At 47.8% G+C, this 13,063-nt stretch overlaps 1 protein-coding gene across 6 annotated transcripts in view; it reads right to left on the bottom strand.

The window, feature by feature from the left end:
- itgb2 (integrin, beta 2) overlaps positions 1–13,063 on the bottom strand; it is a 134,358-nt gene that overhangs the window by 74,301 nt on the left and 46,994 nt on the right. For all 6 annotated transcript variants that reach the window (XM_037280633.1, XM_037280635.1, XM_037280634.1 and 3 more), the window contains 3 exons: positions 9,255–9,456; positions 6,203–6,373; positions 5,874–6,112 (listed from right to left, as the gene is read on the bottom strand). In XM_037280633.1, the coding sequence (XP_037136528.1) occupies positions 5,874–6,112; positions 6,203–6,373; positions 9,255–9,456 (612 nt within the window). The remainder of the gene's footprint in view (positions 1–5,873; positions 6,113–6,202; positions 6,374–9,254; positions 9,457–13,063) is intronic.

Here is a 13,063-nt window from a genome sequence, read left to right as displayed (position 1 = left end):
CACTGGCGAAGAAGGCCCAGCGTCGCCTGTACTTCCTGCGGAAACTCAGGCGAGCGTGTGCTCCTCCGGCCGTCATGACTACATTTTACCGTGGCACCATTGAGAGCGTCCTCTCCAGCTGTATTGCTGTTTGGGGTGGTAGCTGCGCTGACTACAACATGAAGGCCCTCCAGCGCATAGTGAACACGGCCGGTAAGATTATTGGTGCTTCACTCCCCTCCTTGAAGGACATTTACACCTCCCGTCTCACCCGCAAGGCGACCACGATTGTGAGTGATGTGAGTCAACCCGCTCACTCTTTGTTCGATCTTCCGCCCTCTGGGAAGAGGTACAGGAGCCTGCGCTCCCGTACCGCCAGACTCACCAACAGCTTCGTACTCCAGGCTGTTAGGATCCTGAACTCTCTCCCCCCTTCTGCGTAGCGTCCTGTACTTTTGCGCTATATTCTGTCTGCTGTATGCACACTTGCTCCGTTTTGCTCCTCTTATTTATTTATTTATTGTGTTATTTGTGTATTTATTATTTATTCATCACTCTTATTATTCATTGCCTTCTTGTTTTTATTTTGTGTTGTTTGCTTGTATGTATGTCGTGTACTATGTCTTGTCACCGTGGGATAGTGGAAACGTAATTTCGATTTCTTTGTGTGTCTTGGCATGTGGAGAGGTTGACAATAAAGCAGACTTTGACTTTGACATTCTATCGAGGCACCATTGAGAGCGTCCTCTCCAGTTGTATTGCTGTAGGGGTGGAAGCTGCACTGAGTACAACAGGAAGGCCCTGCAGCGCATAGTGGACACAGCTGGAAGGATTATTGGTGCTTCACTCCCCTCCCTGAAGGACATTTACACCTCCCATCTCACTCGCAAGGCGACCACGATTGTGAGTGATGTGAGTCACCCCGCTCACACTTTGTTTGATCTACTGCCCTCTGGGAAGAGGTACAGAAGCCTGCGCTCCCGCACCACCAGACTCACCAACAGCTTCATACTCCAGGCTGTTAGGATCCTGAACTCTCTCCCCCCTCCACCCTCGCCTGCATAACGTCCTGGCCTTTTGGGCCACGTTGGCTGCCTTGCACAACTCCACTTGCACTACTCCTTCTGTACTTTTGCGCTATTATACTGACTGTCTGCTGTAAGCACAATTGCACCATTTCCACCAAGTTGCTCTTATTTATTCATTGCTCTTATTTATTCATTGTATGTGCCTTCTTATTTTTACCTTTTGTAATGTGTAATATGTCTTGTCACCGTGGGATAGTAGGAGACGTAATTTCGGGCTCTTTGTATGTCTTGACATGTGAAGAAATTGACAATAAAGCAGACTTTGACTTTGAATTTGACTTATATGAAAGACGGGATGGTGGCGTATGATCACCCCAGGACCCTGGAGGAGGCGATGGACCTCGCAGCCAGAGTCGATCGCCGGATCCAAACACGGCGGCGCGAACATGAACGGAGATCGCCGCGCGCACCACGTCGCCACTTCCCCTCCTCAGGGCAGGAGCCACCGAGCGCACCACCAACCGAGCCGATGGAGCTGGGAAGGGCTCGTTTTCCCGCGGAGGAATGCCTTAGACGCTTCACGCAGGGCTTATGCCTGTTTTGTGGGAAGGAGGGTCATCGGGCTGCCAGATGTTCGTTAAAAGGCCAGGGCTCACGCGGCGTCGGGGGATCCGCGTGAGCTCGACCAGCACCCATTCTCCCAATACCAACACGTTCACGCTGCGGGCTCGCATTTGGTTTGCTGCGGGTGACCGTGACGTGACAGCCTTGGTGGATTCCGGTGCGGAGGGCAATATGATGGACCTAGGGCTGGCCCGTCAATGGGGAGTTAAACTCATGCCCCTGAGCCACCCCATTCCTGCCATTCTCATTGATGGTCGGCTGATCGGCGAAGTAACGTCCATCACGGAGCCGGTTACTCATTTCCGGTAATCATCACGAAACTATTCCGTTTTTTCTTCTGTCACTCCCAGGGCAGCGACTCGTTCTGGGGGACCACTGGCTGCGCCAGCACAACCCTGTGCTGAACTGGGAGGTGGGAATTATGCGGCAGTGGAGCGATCAGTGCCTGAAGGCGGCCATCAGCGTGACCGGAGGGTCCTCACTCAGTCCCAGGCCAGACCTTTCCAAGGTTCCGGCCCTCTACCATGAACTTGGAGATGTCTTTTGCAAAACCAAGGCAACTGCGCTTCCTCCTCACCACTCTTATGATTGTGCAATCGACTTGTTACCCGGCACCTCTCCCGCCAAGGGCCGCGTATACTCACTGTCCGCTCCGGAGCACAAGGCCATGGACGAGTACATTCGTGACTCTCTGGCGGCAGGGATCATCCGGCTCTCCTCTTCGCCTGCAGGAGCAGGATTTTTCTTTGTGGGATAAAAGGACGGCACGCTCCGCCCGTGCATAGACTCCCGGGGACTCAATGACGTCACTATTAAAAACCGCTATCCACTGCCCTTCCTTTCTTCCGCCTTTGAGAGCCTCTAGGGAGCCACCGTCTTCACTAAATTAGGTCTCCGTAATGCATACCACCTGGTGCGCATCCGGGAAGGTGATGAGTGGAAGACAGCATTCAACACCCCGAGCGGCCATTACGAGTATTTGGTGGTCCCATTCGGACTCACTAAAGCCCGATAAGGGCCAAACACATGTTCAGTGGCCTAGTGGTAGAGTGTCTGCCCTGAGACTGGAAGGTTGTGGGTTCAAACCCCGGCCGGGTCATACCAAAGACTATAAAAATGGGACATTGCCTCCTTGCTTGGCACTCAGCATTAAGGGTTGGAATTGGGGGGTTAGATCACCAAATGATTCCCGAGCGTGGCACCGCTGCTGCTCACTGCTCCCCTCTCCCCCAGGGGATGGATCAAAATCACACGGGGATGGGTTAAATGCAGAGGACAAATTTCACCACACCCAGATGTGTGTGTGACGATCATTGGGACTTTAACTTAACTTTAACTTAACATCGGCCACGTGAGGGTGGTGTTGCGCCATCTCCTCGAGAACTCCCTGTTCATGAAAGCGGAGAAATGCGAGTTTCACGTTCCCTCGGTCAAGTTCCTCGGCTACGTGATACGAGCGGGGGCCATCGAGATGGACCCCGAGAAAGTGAGGGCAGTCGGGTCCCTGAGTCCCGCAGAAAGCTGCAACAATTTTTGGGCTTTGCAAACTTTTAGCGCCGCTTCATTCGCGGCTACAGTACAGTGGCTGATCCTCTCATGGCCCTCACCAGCCCCGCCTCTCCATACAAATGGACGGAACAGGCAGTTTGAACATTCAACGAGTTAAAGAAGCGGTTTACGTCCGCCCCGATCCTTTGTGTGCCCGAACCTGAGAGACAATTTGTGGTCGAGGTGGACGCCTCAAATGTGGGTGTCGGGGCGGTGCTGTCCCAGCGCAGCAGCCAGGACATCCGTGCGCCTTCTTCTCTCGCCGCTTGTCATCCGCAGAGCGCAATTACGACATCGGCAATCGGGAACTCCTTGCCGTCAAACTGGCCTTGGAGGAGTGGATAGAGGGCGCCACCTTACCGTTCATTGTTCCCCGTAACCTGGAGTATTTGAGATCAGCAAAGAGACTAAATGCCAGAAAGGCTCGGTGGTCCCTGTTCTTTGGCCGTTTCAAGTTCTCGCTCTCTTACAGACCGGCGTCCCGCAACGCGAAGGCAGACGCCTTGTCTCGTGTGTTTCCTGGAGGAGAAGAGGAGCACGGCCCGGATCCGACTATCCTCCCGAGCTCTGTTCAGATCGCGGCTCTCTCATGGGGGATCGAGCGCCAGGTGGAGGCGGCCTCACGTGACCAACCTGGTCCCAGCAACTTTCTGGAGGATCGCCTGTTTGTCCCGGAGGACCTGCGGTCATCAGTCCTGCAGTGGACGCACGACTCCCGCCTTGCTTGTCATCCCGGAGCTGCCCGCACAAGGTACGTGGTGGCCCAGCGCTTCTGGTGGCCCACCTGGAGGGTGGACATTCGCGATTATATCCGGGCCTGTCCCACATGTAACCGCAGTAGAACTCCTAATGGTCCCCCGACCGGGTTGCTCCAACCCTTGCCCGTCAATTGACTTCGTCACGGGGCTTCCCCCCTCGGACGGGAACACGGCGGTACTTACGGTAGTGGACCGCTTCGGTAAGATGGCTCGTTTTATCCCCTTGCCCAAGCTTCCGTCGGCAAAACAGATCAACAATCCTGTTGCGCGAGATTGTCCGTTATCATGGCATCCCGCAGGACATCGTCTTGGACCGCGGCCCGCAATTCGCGGCCGTATTCTGGCCGGAGTTCTGTTGGCTCTTGGGGTGCACGGCGAGCCTTTCTTCGGGGTTTCACCCACAGACTAATGGGCAAGCGGAAAGACTCAACCAGGAGCTGGGCAAGGCTCTCCGCTGCATGACCGCCAGTGATCAGCGCGGGTGGGCCAAGCAGCTGCCATGGGTGGAGTACGCTCACAACACTCTTCCCAGTTCGGCCACAGGACTTTCTCCGTTCCACTGCGTCTTCGGATACCAGGATGGCTTCGGCATCCGTCCCTTCTCCACCCCGGCTCATCGAGGGAGAACCGGCCTACACGTTCCCTGCTCCGGTCGCGTCGGCGCGGCCGCGGTTTCCAATACCTTGTGGATTGGGAGGGTTACAAGGACGCGCACCGCTCTTGGGTGCCGGGCCGCTGGATTCTCGAGCCATCGCTCATTGCGGAGTTTCACCGCCGGCATCCTGACCAGCCCGGTCCTCGCCGAGAGCGTCTGAGACGATCGGAGGGAAGGGACGGTCCGGGTTGGCCTCGCTTCCCGGGCTCGGCACTTTTGCCCTCCGCACCTGTGGCTTCGGCACCCGCCGTGGAGTCCGGACGGAGTATTGTTGTCAGTTACGTCCTGCCTTTTTTCTATCTGTTCAAAAAGAGTTTCAACAAACTAATTTCTAACCGTGAGGGATGCTAGAAGCAAAGTCGTGAGTAAAGTTTATTCTTGAGTTGAATAATTGTTAGATTAAGTTGGGTTTAATATTGAAAGAGAAGGTAATTAATAGTTTAAGAAGATCGTTTTTATTTACATGTATATATATGCTATTTGCTAAAATACTAACGCTATATGCTATACTAACGCTATGTGCTAAAAACAGTCAAACCTTGTTTTGTTGCAGTTTTCACTCTGCCATGTAATACTGGAATCTTCAGTAAACGACAGTAAAATGTTAACTACGACAGACTCCTGGTTATTGTATCAGAGTTTAACTTGTTGGATAGCTTCAGTTGCTACACTGCAGTGAGGACAACACAGCGTTTTTCTCTTCTTTTCGGTACATGTGTTAAGTAGTACAGAAATTAAAAATGTGTTCATTTTTGGCCGCTAACAGTGTTCTCCCCCACCTTTTTGCTAACTGAATATATCCATCCATCCATTTTCTGAACCGCTTAGTCCCCACGGGGGTCGCGGGAGTGCTGGAGCCTATCCCAGCCGTCATCGGGCAGTAGGCGGGGGACACCCTGAACCGGTCGCCAGCCAATCGCAGGACACACAGAGACAAACAACCATTTGCACTCGCACTCGCACTCACACCTAGGGACAATTTGGAGTCTTCAATCGGCCTACCAAGCATGTTTTTGGGATGTGGGAGGAAACCGGAGTGCCCGGAGAAAACCCACGCGGGCCCGGGGAGAACATGCAAACTCCACACAGGGAGGGCCGGAGGTGGAATCGAACCCGCACCCTCCTAACTGTGAGGGGACGTGCTACCCAGTGCGCCACCGAGCCGCCTAACTGAATATACTATTTTTTATTTATTGATGTAGTTTTTACATGTTTGAGATAAAATTCATTCATTCATTCATTCATTCATGTAGTTAATACGAATAACGCTTGAGCCCTTACCCCACAAACAGCTGCCTGCATCATAGCATCAAGACTCCCTTCAGGAGAATCCAAATTCCCAGAAATTAACTGCTGTGTTACTTTTGTTTTGAACTCTTCAATCCTTGGTGTCATACTAAGCACATGTCGGTAGCCAAAGGTAGCTTGACACTGGTAATTCTCATCGCATGGCCTCTGCAATTTCTTCTTGTTAGTATTGGTGTACGGAAGAACTGTCTTATCAACAAAGGCACCGAACCCTAAAGTTAAAAAAGTGACATTAGTCCCATATTTCATGTTTCTTCTTGCAATACTGTCAGAGTACAAGATCATTCAAGATGTAATATTACCAATTTGAGCATGTTGTGTAATTTTCTTGAGAGCTGCAAAAAGGTCTTGCCCAAGTCCTTTGACATTTTCCAAGTCATCTCTCATCGAGAAAGACAAGTCCATCAGGTAGTAGAGATCCACTGGATAGCCTTGAACTCTTTTAAATGAAACACTAAATGTAGTTGGACGTCCTGTGCAGAGGGGAAAAAAAACAATATGCAGTTCATGCACAGTCATTCATTGCAGTTTGCAAACAGCCTGCTAAACCACATGGAGCACACAGTTATGCTTTCTCTCACACAGTGTGAATGTTGGTCACTGTTTGTGTCATGTGTTTCACATCAAGATACTTCCGCGGTCTTTTTTATTTTTGCTCTATATTGCTCAGTATGGTGTCCAAGAAAGTAAAATGCAAATGATTGTGATATTTGGAAGCCCTGAAAAGTGTGACCAGCAGTGTCTGGTGAGCTACCACTGGCGAAGCTAGACAAAGGCTGGGACTGGGAGAACAGCCATCTGGCCACCCACCCTTACATGCTTTTCCAAATGCAGCCCATTCCTTCTGAAACAACCTACAAGTTTTGAAATCTAACTAAATGTGTACAATGAAATGGAATAAAATAAAACCTTTTACTTGAAATGGGAGCAATACCTGTCTAATATGAAGGGGCCTGATTAGGAGATGCCGTGACCAATCTGAATGCAACACCTGGCATAGGTGTGCGACGTGCTGTGAACTGTTACTGTTTTCTTTATTCCCTTTCAACTTCCCATTAGTTTATTAATATATTTCTTATTTTATCATTATTATTATTCATGATTATTAACTATTTTATGGGCGGCACGGTGCAGCACTGGTTAGCACGTCCACCTCACAGTTCAGAGGTTACGGGTTCAACTCCATTTTCCTTTGTTTCCCTGTGTGGACTTTGCATGTTCTCCCCGTGCCTGCATGGGCTTTCTCCTGGCGCTCCGGTTTCCTCCCACATCCCCAAAACATGCATAGGCCAATTGAGCACTCTACCTTGAGGGCAAGTGCGAATGGTTGTTCGTCTCTGTGTGCCCTGCGATTGGCTGGCAACCAGTTCAGGGTGTCTCCCACTGCTGCCCGATCACTGTTGTGCTCCAGCACACCCGCGACCCCCATGGGGACAAGTGGTGCAGATAATGGATGGATGGAACTATTTGTTATTATATAATTTTTTTTATTCCTTGTTATTTTTGTTTTTTTTATTGTTTATGTTTAATCACAGTACGATGTACAATTGATGATTATACGTATTCTATGTACACAACTTTACATTGTGATGTGGCTGATACTACGTTTGATTGTCTTGTTTTCAAAATCTTAATACCTTAATCAGAATGAATGATTGAAAAAAGGAGGGCGGCACGGTGGTACACCAGTTAGCACATCCGCTTCACAGTTCAGACGTTGCTGTTTTGATTCCAGCTCCAGGCCTCCCTGTGTGAAGCTTGCATGTTCTCCCCGTGCCTGCATGGGTTTTCATCAGATACTCGGGTTTTTTCCCACATCCCAAAAGCATGCATGGTAGGCTGATTGAGCCCTCCAAATTGCCCGTAGGTGTGAGTGCAGATGTTTGTTGTCTCTGTGTGCCCTGCGTTTGGCTGGCAACCAATGCAGGATGTCTCCTGCCTACTACCCAATGACTGCTGAGATACGCTCCAGCACGCCCGCGACCCCCGAGGGGACAAGCGGTATGGAAAATAGATGGATGAATAAATAAATGAAACCATCCATTTTCAGTATTGCTTGCACTCATGAGGGTCGCTGGCGTGCTGGAGCCTGTTCCAGCTGACTTCAGGTTGTAGGTGGCGGAAACCCTGAACCGGTTGCCAGCCTATTGTAGGGCATACAGACTAACAACCATCCGCAGTCATAATGATAACTACGGCCAATTTAGAGTGCTCAATCGGCCGACCATGCATATCTTTGGACTGTGAAACTGAAGTTACCGGAAGAAACCCACGCAGGCACGGGGAAAACAAGAACATACCATATTTTCTGTTTCTATTTTCTTTTATAAGTCACAGTTTTTTTCATAGTTTGGCCGGGTTAGAGTTACGCCTGTGGAATAATTGGAGCCGCCACTGACAATGAGTCTGATGTCAGCGCCGCATGTACTTCCGGACTCAGCAGCGGTGTTGTTCATAAGTGACACGGAAGACGAAGATTCCATCCATCCATCCATCCATCCATCCATCCATCCATCCATCCATCCATCTTCTTCCGCTTATCCGGGGTCGGGTCGCGGGGACAGCAGCTTTAGGAGGGACTCCCAGACTTCCCTCTCCCCAGCCACTTCATCCAGTTCATCCCGGGGGATCCCGAGGCGTTCCCAGGCCAGCTGAGAGACATAGTCTCTCCAGCGCGTCCTGGGTCGACCCCAGGGTCTCCTACCGGTGGGACATGCCCGGAACACCTCCCCAGGGAGGCGTCCAGAAGGCATGCTGATGAGTTGCCCGAGCCACCTCATGTGGCTCCTCTCAACGTGGAGGAGTAGCGACTCTACTCCGAGTCTCTCCCGGATGACCGAGCTTCTCACCCTATATCTGAGGGAGAGCCCGGACATCCTGCGGAGAAAACTCATTTCGGCCGCTTGTATCCATCCATCCATTTTCTGTCCCACTTGTCCCCACGGGGGTCGCGGGCGTGCTGGAGCCTGTCCCAGCAGTCATCGGGCAGTAGGCGGGTGACACTCTGAACCGGTTGCCAGCCGATCGCTTGGCACACAGAGACGAACAACCATCCGCACTCGCACTCACACCTAGGGGCAATTTGGAGTGCTCAATTGGCTTACCAAGCATGTTTTTTGGGATGTAGGAGGAAACCGGAATGCCCGGAGAAAACCCACGCGGGCACGGGGAGAACATGCAAACTCCCCACAGGGAGGGTCGGAGGTAGAATCGAACCGGCACCCTCCTAACTGTGAGGAGGACCAAAGTCAGTGTGAGCCAAAGTTGTCATGCCATTACATTCATAATTATTTCTTACGGGGGGAAAAACATATCACAGACTCTTAGTGTGATTAAATCAGGAATCAAACTCACCAGGTCGCAGTCTTAGACTTATCTTCTGTGGACTTAGCTGAATAGGCTCTTGCATATTGAATGATGTGGACAAAGGTTCATTCTTCTCAACTTGTTGACTGCTCACAAGGTCGATAATTTCCTCTTCATTGCACCCTCTTTCCATCAATTTAAATCGGGTTTCGCAGCGTGCTGATTCCTGCTCACCTGCTTTGGTGAAATTCTTTTCAGATGACATGTAAAATAAGAGAAAATTAAATCATATTTAATTTAAACTTTGTTTGTGTATATGCACATGACAAAAGCGAAAACAACACACCTGAATTTGGGGCACCACAACCAAAGAGCACCATAATCAAAGCTTTCATCTTATTAATTATAAGATTAACATTAATATAATTAATATAATTCATAACATTACAATACTATGAATGATATGAAAATTAAATTCAATTAAACTCTTTTGCAACAATTAATGACAATAGTAGAATCTATAGTCGTGTTCCGGGGCCACAAGTGCTTCATTTGATGTCAAGTGTGCCCACAAGTAAAGTCATAGCATAAATCTTCATTTCCAAGTAGCAGATTTTTGTGCCTTTATAAACAATAGCTGATCAGTTATAGTCTAGGTATTAAATTAACACCTGCCAAATATGGGTTGAAATTAATTTTGGCAGGTTTTGATAAATATTTACCAGAAAGTTGGTGATGCATGAGGCAATTGTGCCAATCAGATACACTCTAAAAAGTCATTCAGGGCCTTAGTATATATCAAAATATTAAAAAAGTATATTAACTTATTAAAATCTCAAAAAATCACAAAACAGATCATTTGAGTTGGATATATCAAAATGAATGTTGAAAAATTAGATAGTTATTTTTGTCTTATATTTATTAATCTTGTTTGACAAAATAAATTAGTATTTGACAAACTAATTATATTTCTAAGATATTCATAATATATTCAGTAAATACCAGTCAGAATATTTGAGTATGGGTCAATCATACCAATCGGTTTCGTCAACTACAATTATTACTTACTCTTACTCAATATTTGTAATCTCTAACAACTTGAGAAAATGAGTAGTTTTCGCACTCTCGAGTGGAATCATGGGATATCTACCGTCACTGCTTTTTTAAATAACAGCGTGCCGTAAACGGTCAATGGACAACGTGGTGAAAATCACTTGGAGAACTCGGTAAGTGAGCACGATTTAATGCAGGCACGTGCACTCATAGGAGGCAGGTGAGGCAGTGCCTCACCTTGCCACCAGGGGCGGTAAAGGGCTCAACATGGTTTCCTCAGCTGTCACCATAAGTTGTTAAAAAATGAATAATATAATAAAACATAATATAATATCTGTCCTGTGGTCTATGCTTTTAATGCAATTTTGGTGTGTTTCCTATACATTTGGATCATTTTCATAGTCAAAATAGCTGTATTTCTTGTTCAAATAACAACGGGAGACGAGAATCATGGAGGCTGAGGCAGTGACAGGTCGTGCCTCTCAGGGCGTGCGTGTGAGAGTGTGCACCACTCACACACTGTACTGAGCGCGTGCAAACGGCGCGTGCTTGCAGTCAGCGGGATAATACGGGCCTTGAGGCAGCCAGTAGCTTTGCCTCAAAGATGGGGCGATAGTGAGCCTGCGGCTAATAGTTCACGACACGAGTAAATTCGAGAGTAAATTAAGAAGAAAAAAAAGAAAAGAAAAACAACCAACAACATTCGGTGCTAACGCGTTGCTATTTGACTGAATGCAAATCTCCTAGAGAGCTTCTCAACTTTTTAGCCCAGAAGGATCTGATTGGGACTGTTCCTGAAGCAGCAAAGTTACTCCAGCTAGTGCTCACTATACCTGCTACAACGGTATCCGTGGAAAGGTCGTTTTCTGCATTGAAAAGAATCAAGACATACAGTCGGAATAGAACTGACCAAGGACGACTTTCTTCCCTGGCAATTATCTCAATTGAGAAAGTGAGACTTTAAAACTCAAAGAAAAGGACAAAAAGGAGGACTTCTACAACAAAGTCATCGAGATCTTCGTCCAGAAGGACAGGAGAATGGACTTCATTTACAAGTAAAGGTAAGAATACTGCAGTGGTGTGTTTAAATGTACAGTGGTGTGTTTAAAATGTTATTAAATTTAATCAAGAATGGGATAACAACCATGTATGCTTGTAAATCTGACTTGTGAGTCAGTGCCTTAGCGTCATACAGTACGTTTGTAAATCTGACTCTGAGTCAGTGCCTCACCAACCCCAACCCTCACCGCATGTCACTGTTAGAGCTAATCAATGGAGCACATTACATTGAAGTAGTCCGTCTGACACAGAAAGACTATGAATGTATTCATTTGATTGCCAAAAATCAGGGATTTCCATTCCTATGTTGGTGTAAACCAAGATTCCCCAATACAGGCTAGTGTAGGAGATGCCATCTTTTGAATACTGCTATATAATTTGCCCACCATGCCCCTCCGTATCAGATCCCCCTCCAGCCATTCATCATGCCATCCATCCAGGGGAAGTAATGGAAAAGTAAAATATTTCTTGACCTGTAAATACAAACTGGATTCGGTTGAAGTTGGGAAATTGTGTAAAATGTAAATAAATGCAAAATACAACGATTTGAAAATCCTTCTCAACCCCTATTCAATTGAATACACTACAAAGAGTACATATTTAATGTTCAAACTGATAAACTTAATTATTTTTTGCCAAATAATAATTAACTTCGAATTTAATGGCTGCAACACTTCCAGTAGAAGTTGGGAAAGGTAGCAAAATATACAGAGAAAGCTGAGAAAAGCTCATCAAACACCTATTTGGAACATCCCACATGTGATCAGGCTAATTGGGTACCATGATTGGGTATAAACGGAGCCTTCCCAAACATGCTCAGTCATTCACAAGCAAGGATGGGGCGAGGTTCACCACTTAGTCCACAACTGCGTGCGAAAATAGTTGAACAGTTTAAGAACAACATTTCTCACAGCAAAATTGCAAGGAATTTAGGGTTTTCAATATCTACGGTCCATAATATCATCAGAGAATCTGGTGAAATCACTGCACGTAAGCGCCACAGCCAGAAACCAAGACTGAATGACCGTGACCTTCGATCCCTCAGATGGCACTGCCTTAGAAACCGACATGAGTGTGTAAAGGAGATCACCAAATGGGCTCAGGAAAACTTCAGAAAACCATTGTCAGTAAATACAGTTCATCACTACATCAGTAAGTGCGGGTTAAAACTCTACCATGCAAAGCCAAAGTCGTTTATGAACAACATCCAGAAACGGCGCCGGGTTCTCTGGGCCCGAGCTCATGTAAAATGGACTGATGCACGATGAAAAAGTGTTTTGTGGTCTGATGAGTCCACTTTTCCAATTGTTTTTGGAAACACTGGACGTTGTGTCCTCTGGACCAAAGAGGAAGCGGACCATCCGGACTGTTATCAACGCAAAGTTCAAAAGCCAACATCTGTGATGGTATGGGGGTGCATTAGTTCCCATGGCATAGGTGACCTACATTTCTGTGAAGGCAACATAAATGCTGAAAAGTACATACAGATTTTGGAGCAACATATGCTGCCGTCCAAGCGACGTCTTTTTCATGGACGCCGCTGCTTGTTTCAGCAAGATAATGCCAAGCCACATTCTGTACGTGTTACAACAGCGTGGCTTCGAAGTAAAAGAGTCCAGGTTCTCCCCTGGCCCGCTTGCAGTCCAGACCTGTCTCCCATTGAAAATGTGTGGTGCATTATGAGGCGTAAAATACGACAGGGAAGACCCCGGACTGTTGAACAACTGAAACGGTTCATCAAGCAA

The sequence above is a fragment of the Syngnathus acus genome, chromosome 21, assembly GCF_901709675.1.
Source record: "Syngnathus acus chromosome 21, fSynAcu1.2, whole genome shotgun sequence".
NCBI lineage: Eukaryota > Metazoa > Chordata > Actinopteri > Syngnathiformes > Syngnathidae > Syngnathus > Syngnathus acus.
Note: the sequence above shows the minus strand (reverse complement) of the source record. Positions and strands in the feature narration are given on the sequence as shown.